The 9881-nt window shown below is 35.4% G+C and overlaps 1 protein-coding gene across 1 annotated transcript; it reads right to left on the minus strand.

The window, feature by feature from the left end:
* Nucleotides 1-9244: 9244 nt before the first annotated feature.
* Nucleotides 9245-9640, minus strand: LOC138909184 (uncharacterized). Its single transcript, XM_070200369.1, has one exon. It carries the CDS (start codon nt 9638-9640, stop codon nt 9245-9247), a length of 396 nt encoding a protein of 131 aa, XP_070056470.1.
* Between the last annotated feature and the right edge of the window lie 241 nt (nt 9641-9881).

Consider the following 9881-nt stretch of genomic DNA (forward strand, 5'->3'; position numbering starts at 1 on the left):
GTTTTTGCAAAGACAGGTGAAAGGGAGGCACCGGCCATGCTGGCTTTTTCTTCAGTTTTTCCTTGTATTTTTTGGATTTTTCTTGTTCTTTTTTTTTTCCTTGATTTTTTTCTAGTATTTTATATTCAGGATTTATTTTTCTTTTTGTTAATTTTGTAAACAAAATATGAAAAATTTATTACTATCTTAACCTCCACTTCCAACCGAGAGGTTGTGAGTTCGAGTAATCCCAAGAGTAAGGTGGGAGTTCTTGGAGGGAAGGATGCCGAGGGTCTATTGAAAACCGTCTCTCTATCTCATGGTAGGGGTAAGGTCTGCGTACACATTAACCTCCTCACATCCCACTAGTGATATTATATTGGGTTGTTGTTGTACCTTCCTTTCATTTTATAGTGGCACTATTTCCCAAACAAATACTATTTTTATATTTTAAATTAATTAAATTTCATATTTTTATTTTATTGTTAATTAAATTTCATACTATTATATTCGCAGAAATATCATAGTAAATTTAATATAACAACAGTGTTTTTTTTTTTCAATTTCATGCGAGCCAAAAATTAACAAAATATGGCTACATCGAGAAATATATTTAACATTGTTAAGTCAAATGCAATTAAAAATTTACTGCTCAATGTCATTGGTAAACTCAAAAATAAAAGTAAAACTAAAAATAATAAAATCTCTATATTGTTAGACAGGTAAATAATAAATAACTCAACAGTTTGCAAATGTGAAGTAGATCAGGATGTATTTTTAATTATTAATATCCCAGACTATAATCTGGAAAATCTAATCTATAATATTATTGGTCTTCACAATGACCCCCAGTATGATGTTGAAAAGAAAGATGGTTGTCTTCTTTTTTTTTCTTTTCTTTTGCCGGTTGTATTGTATCGTATTGTTACTTTAAATATAATATTTATTTTAATTGTTGTTTAAATTTTATTATATCGTATCATTTAATTCATCATTACGTAAACGACAAAAAATGTCACTTCATGGAACGACCGATTTGGTGTGACCGCGTCATTTTCTTTTTTTTTTTTCCTCTCATCTTGCCTTTCCATATTACTAAATAATCATATTTTATCCTTTACCCTATATTTTTATAACATAATTCTACCTCGTACCTTACCTTTTCTTTATAATATTGCAAGTTTATTCTTCATATTACTGTTGCATGACATCATGAAACGACATAATACAATACAACTTATCCAAACATTGTATACAATACAATAATATATGATACATTATGAAATGATACATTAGAACCATCCAAACAAACTGTTAATATATAACCATGTTGTTTGAATCGGAAGGTAAACCTTTGAGCAATGATAAAGTTATCTCAGTATGACCTACAAGTCATATGTTCGAGCCGTAGAATTAGTTACTAATACTTGCATCATGATAGACTGTCTGCATCACACCTCTTGGGGTGCGATCCTTTTCCGAACCCTGCCTGAATGCGGGATATTTCGTGCACCGGAGTGCCCAATCATATTGTCTGAATTAGTTTGACTACACCTCAACTATATCATCGAATTTTTGTTACGGTGCATAAATCGAATAATTCTCTCCAAAAAATAAAGAGATTGTAAATAACTTTAGTCTTCTCTGGGACTGCAAAATCAGCAATACAACATCTGAAATCTGACATCTGAAAATTCTCAAGAATATTGTTATGATTTTTAATTCATGAAAATGGGAAGGAAAAAAGAGGCACAAAAACAACTTTATTGGTTTATGTCTATTTCTCTTTTTCTAAATAAAATATGAACTCTTTCAATGTCACAAAACATACTTTTTCTTCACTCCTAAAATAAATTGGACCTCACACTGCTTCATGTGAGTTTTGAACTTTCAATAGTGTTGGTACTCTTTTTCTTCTTTTTCTTTTTCATAGTTGGATTTCAAACTTAATGCATAATATTAATAGTTAATGTATTTTGTTTGAACAAAATACATTGTCAATATTATACTTGTCCCTCATTATTTTGTAAGGGTTTCTTATGGTACTTATAATGTTTTGAGTCATTCTAATCATTATATTTAAGATTTGAGTTGGATGTTTAAATTTGTCTACATGTATTAAAACCAATCTTTGGTGAAATATGTTTGCATAATTACTTTTTCTTTTTATATTTATCGCTTTAGGGCTTCTCTATATATCTCGACTCGACTCATGAAGTTGAATTAGACTTCTTATCTCAAATTAGTTCATCGAGCCATTGACATTGCTTCAAACTCATTCATTAGTTTGTTGAGCCTAGTATATTTCCCTCTACTATCCACTCTTGTTGCGCCTCCCCTCTCTAGACATAAATAAATAAAGAAAAAATTCCAATATGCATGTAAACCAAAAATCGAGTGCGAAAGACTGTTAGAGGTTATACTTGTTCCACGTCCATTATAATAGAATTTACAAAGGAGTTTATAATGTCTCGAGTTATCCAGAAGATGAAAGTAGTAGAGATGAGAATGTTGAGGTGGATGTGCGGGCACACTAGGATGGATAAGATTAAGAATGATGATATTCGGGAGAAGGTGGGCGTGACTCCCATTAATGACAAGATGCAGGAAGCGAGGCTCCGATGATTCGGGCACGTATAGAGGAGAAGCCCAGATGCTCCGGTAAGGAGGTGTGAGTGATTGGCTTTGAAGGGCACGAGAAGAGGTAGAGAGTATGCTAAGAAGTATTGGGGAGAGGTGATCAGGCAGGACATGGCGAGACTTCAGATTTTTGAGGACATGGCCCCTGATAGGAAGTTATGTAGGTCGAGTATTAGGGTTGTAGGTTAGGAGATAGTTGAGTCTTGTCTTAGTTCGTACCTTTGTGAGGCTAGTTTAGTAGGGTTTTTGTCTGAGACATCGAGCGGCAATATTGTGTCTTACTACTCTTTCATTTTTTATAGTGTCGGGTCTATTTACTGGCTATCATTTTTGCTTTATATCTATTTTCTGATTTTCATGATGTTGTTATTTTTTCTTATGGTATCTGTTGGTGGTACTGATATTGTCTATTTTCGTCTTCTTGAGCCGAGTATCTTTCGAAAATAGCATCTCTACCTTTTAGAATAGGGGTAAGGTCTGCCTATACGCTACCCTCAACATACCTCATTGATGGGATTTTACTGGGTATTGGTTGTTATTTATAATATCTCGAGTCATTCCATTCATTGCCTTGAATCTTGATTGAATACTCAAATTTTTTTTCACACAAAATTAAGTAGTAGTTGTATTCCTATCATTATCAAATGTATGTATTGCACTTTTTGATTGATTGTTTGGAAGACACCCTAGAGTGGGCCAAATGTTGAACAAAGGTGGTCTCCAATAACGGATATCCAACCGACTTTTCGTCATTTGGCCATCTACGTGGATTAAAAAAGAAAAAAGACAATCTTAAAGTGGGAATTGAAAGTCGATAAGAAACTTTAAGTATTATGCTCCAATTTCCGCATAAAAAAGTACACCCACCCATAACGCATTTCGCGTTCACCTAGGGTTTATGAAAATACTGAACCTTAGGGGTATGATATATGTAACTTACCGTAATGCAAACAAATGCGGATCTAGGATTTAAGTTTTATAAGCTCAATCTTTAAGGTTTTAGTATGAAACTATTGTATTTTTGAAATTATGAGTTCATCTTGCTATATATTACTACAATATTAATGAATTTTTACACATAAATTTATGCTTCGTACCAAAAATATTGAGTTCAATTGAACCCAGTGCCGATACATTGCATGCGCCTCTAAACGCAAGCATTAGTAACCATTTGTACGGTTCGAATTCATGACCTGTATGTCACACTTTACCATTGCTCCAAGATTCCTTCTATGTTCCAATTTCTACATGGTTAGTATATAAAATTAGATGGTAGTAAAAAAAAAAAATTGGGTCATATAAAGGCAAGATAATTAGAACTCGTTGGGAACTTTAAAAGTTTGCAGTGATAACACTTGAATCTGCTTTTATTAAATTTTCAAATGAAAGAGTTCTGTTTTAGACCCAAGAGCAAGGTAGGGAGTTCTTGGAGAGAAGGATGCTGAGGGTCATTTGGAAACAGCATCTCTATCCCAGGGTAGGGGTAAGGTCTGCGTACACACTACTCTTCCCAGACCCCACTAATGAAATTATACTGGGTTGTTGTTATTGTTGTTGTCAAATGAAAGAGTTCCTTTATAACAAATGATTCAGTTTGACTCCATCCCCTGCAGAAAGCATTCACCTCATTTCTCAATCATTCCAACTGGTCAAACTAAACTTTACCCATAGGCCTTCCACTCAGCACAAAGGCATCACAAAGTTACATTTTCTCTATATAAAATGCAGTTTTATTTGAGACTTTTATTTTTAGTTTTGATAGGATTTGACGTTCTGAACGGGAGTTTTGGAGCAACGCTAAAATTATTTTTGTGTAATTTATATATAGATAATGAGTTCGGACAGTACAGTTGTACTCTTAAGAATACTTTTTTTTTGGGCATGGTCATACGGTATCCGAGATTTACTGACCCGTTAAATCCAAATTCGTGTCAAATAGGGCCCAAGGCGAGAAAACGTCTCATCCATCTAAACGTGTTCTTCAGTGCTCTTCTCTTTTCTTTTCTTTTCCATTCTCTTTACTCAATCGTAAAAACGCTTGTTTTTTTTCCTTATAAATAAAAAAAACAGTAAAACATGGGAAAAAACTAAAAATTATACATTTGGAGATATTTTAGAAGAACATTAACAAAATGATGTAACGTCCAAAGTCTTGAAAATTCTTAACTTCCACGAATAATTATACTACATTCTTGGGTTGCTTAATCACCCTTAATTGGCATCTGCCTCGGAATATACTCTTTTTGCTAATATTTCATCAGAACAATTTTCCCAATTATTTAATCTTATTTAGAAGTTAATAAGAACACGTAATGAAAGTTATCATTTATTATTGGAAAAATTGTTCCGATGAAATATGGTCTCAAGAAACGTGACAAAGAGAGTTGAAATTTCTAATAAAGGCGTAGACAATAAATTTACGTTAAGAAAAATAAAATCAAGATTAAAAAATATTGTAACAATCTTAATATTTGATTTCAAATAATTTGAGTGTACAATCTATATGAATCATTTGATTCTTCTTTCCAATAGTAAATAAATTCAAGGGCCCTTGAGCTTGATCTTGAATCTTATTTGTTGCCACGGACGTTGATCTTGGATTCAACTAGCACGAACTTTTATTTGAACTCGTACTCCTTGAATCTTGATTTATTCTTCGTTCTTGAGCTTGAACTTGATTTGTTCTTCGTTCTTGAGCTTGAGCTTGATTTGTTCTTCGTTCTTGAGCTTGAACTTGAACTTGATTGTTTGAAGCTTGAAACTTGTAGAGAAATTTGTGGCGTTTGATCCGTGAGCTCTCTCTTGCTTCTTGTTATAACTTCTTTGTGTCTTTTCTGAGTTATGAAGACCCCTATATAGTTGTGGATGAGAAGAGTTATGATAAGAACAAACTCTTTCCGATCAATCAAATTGAAGTGTGATAATGGCGCATTTGATTGGTCAGAACATGTCACTTGCACACGTGGCGCAGTTTTATTGACATTTTAATTTGACTTGACATGCTTTGTCATTTTGACACGTGGCATGATCCCATTAGCTCTTCTGTTTGACTTGGCGTGCTACGTCATTCGACACGTGACACCAAACTGAACCTCTAGGAAGATGACATCTTGAGCTCAATAAAGTTGGCCCATCACTTGTAACCTGATTATCTGGGCTAGCCCAATAAATTTGAATTTATTTATTTAACCCATATATATCATACTTATATAATTAATTCAATTAAATTAACCTATAATATTTAGTTAAACTAATATATTTAAAATCGATAAAATTTAAATACTTACAAATGGCTCATACTTAAAGGCTCCTCAAAATTTAAAAGACAAAATATTGAAATATCATAAAGATATGAAATGTGGACCTTAAATCAATTTCGAATTTAAACGGTAGCCAGACCAGTCACTTGTAAAATGCAACGTACTTGCGAACAACATGTTCATCCTTCGAAACTTTCAATGGCAATTCGTACTTGAATAAGGACAAAAGCACATTAATTTCAGCTTTGCCAAAGATTGTCAGATTATAGATTTTCTTCTCATTGTAATAATTATTTTTGATTTAATGTGTTGCAATGTGCCCACGTAGTATTCCTATTTGTGAATACATTTGAATGGAAACTTATCTTACTTTAAGAAATTTACTGTCTCCAACTCTAACATGGCTACACAAAGATATTTATTATATGTTTTGGTTTAGCCTCTTTATTTTCCAGCAAAATTCCCACTATAAGTTAGGATTCTCCTGCCGCCTTAACAAACCAAATCCTTTTAGAACTCCAATTATAGCGATTGATCTGCCTCCCACATCGAAAATTACTTCTCACAAGCCACCTTTAATTATCCATATAAGGATGTGTGCTCTCCAATTTACGAGCATCAATTAGCTGCACAGCCCCATTTTAGGTTTGCTTTCGGCAATTGGAAAATCAAAATACTAGAAGGTAATTTCTTCTTCTGCATATTTCCCTTTGCTTTTATTTTTCCTCTTTTTTTTTTGTAGGCCAAGAAGATAAGTACAAGTTCTTGCATGAGGATGGTAATCTTAGAGTTTGAAGGGATATCGATGGACACTCATCCCGATGGAATATCGGAGAGATTACTCTCAAGGTGGCCCAAATATTGGATAGATTACTTTCAAGGTGATCCGACTATCGGAGAGATTACTCTCAATGTGGCCCGACTATCGGAGAGATTAATCTCAAGACGACCTGACTATCGGAGAGATTACTCTCAAGATGACCCGACTACCAGAGAGATTACTCTCAATATGGCCTGCCTATCGGAGAGATTACTTTCAAAGTGATCCGACTATTGGAGAGATTACTATCAAGGTGACCCGACAATCGAAGAGATTACTCTCAAGGTGGCCCGACTATCGGAGAAATTACTCTCAATGTGACCCGGATGTCAGAGAGACTTACATGTCCACTTTAAGATTGAAAAGTATAGTTCCTTTTAAGGACAAATCCACGAAGATGCCAACTTAAGGTGCAAAGGGACTTATATGTCCACCTTAAGATTGGAAAGTTATAATTTCTTTTAAGGACAAACCCACGAAGAGGCCAACTTAAGGTGCAAGGGGACTTAAATGTCCACCTTAAGATTGGAAAATTATAGTTCCTTTTAAGGACAAGCCCACGAAGAGGCCAACTTAAGGTGTAAAGGGACTTAAATATCCACCTTAAGATTGGAAAATTAGAAAGCTTCAACTCGAAAACTTCGTGGACTTGATGACATTGACTTGAACATTTGGAAACTTTGAAGATTTTGCGAACTTTGCAGATTTCAACTTGAAGAGTGGTGGACTTTAAAAATTCAACTTGAAAAACTAGCGGACTCCAACTTGAAGATTTGGAGGGCTTAAACAATTTAACTTTAAGACTGGCGAATTTGAATACTTCAACTTGAAGACCGACGGACTTGAGGACTTTAACTTGGAGACTTGGAGGGCTTAAATATTTCAACTTGAAGAGCGGCAAACTTGAAGAGCGGAGAATATTAAGACTTCAACTTGAAGACTGATGGACTTTAAGATTTCAATTTGGAGACTTCAACTTGGAGGGCTTAAATATTTCAACTTGAAGAGTGGCAAACTTGAAGATCGGCGGATTTAAAGATTTGGCGAACATGAAGACATATTGAATCCCTTAACTTTAGTGCAAATACTTGGTAGCCTCCTAAAAGACTATAATCGTCCCATTGAAGTCACATGTTTACCATGGAGGATTGGCCCCTATAAGTCATATGATATCCAAAGTTCAACAGAAGAATAATATTTCAGCTCGATTTTCAAGTGTTGGTTGAATGAATTACTTCCATTATAATTCATTTGGACAACGATTGGGGCAATATGTATCTTTTGAACTTATGCGAATTAATGGAACTCTAAGTTGCCTACGTACCTCAGTTAAGAGGATTAAGTCATACCGTAGTTCAGAATGGGTGAGTTTTTTTTTGTCCTAACTTTTGCCTAGGCCGCCTCTTTCGATTTTTTTAACCTAGCGGACTTTGTTTTTGGGCCGTACACAGTTTATACTCATGCAGGCCATGAGTATAGAAATATGCAGTTTAGGCTCATGCGTCAAGGAGCGTTGCAAGTTCAAGGATAATACTTCTTCAAAAACTTACCTTTGATAGGGCCGATTCTCATGCTGTCTGCATCAACCCGCTTGTAAGCCCCACTTGAGTAAGCTTCTTGTACAATATATGACCCATCCTATTTTAAAGTGAACTTCCCTACATGTTTATGGGATGTAATAATGGGTCTTCGTACGGTAAGGACTTGATCTCCTGCTTGAAAGGATCTTGGGCGAACTCTTTTATTGAAAGCACGAGATAATCGAGCTTGGTAACATTCAAGACTTTGTTGAGCTTCGAACCTCTTCTCATCAAGAACCTCCAACTCTTCTAGTCGAAGTTGAGCATTTTCTTCATCAGTGATCCCTTCTTGAATAACTAATCGTAATGAAGGTATTTGACACTTAAGTGGCAAAATGACTTAGACTCCATAGACAAGTGAATAAGGGGTCGCTTGTGTTGGTGTGCGATGATTTGTCCTGTATGCCCACAGAGCTTCTGCCATACAGTCATGCCAATATTGTTTGGATTTGGAGACAACTTTCTTTAACAAGTTGTATATAGAGTCTTGTTGAATGCCTGAGCTAGACCATTGGCGGTAACATTGTACATAGAAGAGTTACGTTGCTTGAAGACAAAGAGTTCACAAATTTTGTTCATCAACTTATTGTCGAACGACTTTCTATTATCCGTTATTATGTAATGAGGAATGCCAAAGTGATAGATAATGTTTACTCGGATGAAACTTGCGACATTTTTCTTTTTTACTTCCTTAAGAGCAACAACTTCAACCTATTTTGATAAGTAGTAAGTTGCGCTAAGATGTATAGGTGGCCACCAGAGGACTTTCGTAGTGGTCCAACAACATCCAATCCCCAAGTGTCAAACGTCCAGGATGCAACAATCGGGTGCAATACTTCAGGAGGTTAGTGGATACAATTCGCATGGAATTAACAAGCCTTGCATCTTCGAGCGTAGTCCAAGCAATCTTTTACATCGTTGGCCAATAATATCCCATCCTTTTTATATGAAAGTGAAGCTTTGGTCTAGACTGGTACTGTTTCATCTTCCCCTAAGCATCGCAAGAGTACTCCCTCGAATGACCTTCTGTATAGAGTATCTTTGCAGTAAAGGAAGCGAGGTGCACGACGACGAATTTCAATCCTTCTCCTTGGATTTTCTGGAAGTATCCCATAGCTTAAGTAGTCGATGATGGGTTGTCTCCATTCTTCCTTCTCAATTTCAGAAATGGCGACAAGATGCTCGAGTTCATTTTGTTCACTTTCACCCTCATTTGGCGGTGGTACTACCCATTTTTGGCAGATAGTAACTTGCGCCCGATCTGGCAAGGTTAACGACGAAGCTAGGGCCGCTAAAGTATCAGCCTTCTTATTTTCTTTCCTAAGCACATGTTGAATAGTCACGTCACCGAGCCACCCCATTAATTTTTTAGCGTAATCATGATATGGGCATAGTTCAAGTTTCTTGACCTCGTAACTACCTAAAAGCTAGTTGATCACTAACTGAGAGTCACCAAATACTTGCAACTGCAACCACTTCATTTCGACATCAAAGTATTAATGCTTGATACTCAGCAATGTTGTTAGAGCTGAGTTGTGTCAACGTAAAAGAGTAGGGCAGAACTTCTCTTTGAGAGGTGACAAATACTACGCCAATACAAGG

The sequence above is a fragment of the Nicotiana tomentosiformis genome, chromosome 4, assembly GCF_000390325.3.
Source record: "Nicotiana tomentosiformis chromosome 4, ASM39032v3, whole genome shotgun sequence".
Lineage (NCBI taxonomy): Eukaryota > Viridiplantae > Streptophyta > Magnoliopsida > Solanales > Solanaceae > Nicotiana > Nicotiana tomentosiformis.

Excerpts from the sequence above, each read along its gene's own strand:
- LOC138909184 (XM_070200369.1), bottom strand. The coding sequence starts at position 9,640 with ATGGGGTGGCTCGGTGACGTGACTATTCAACATGTGCTTAGGAAAGAA.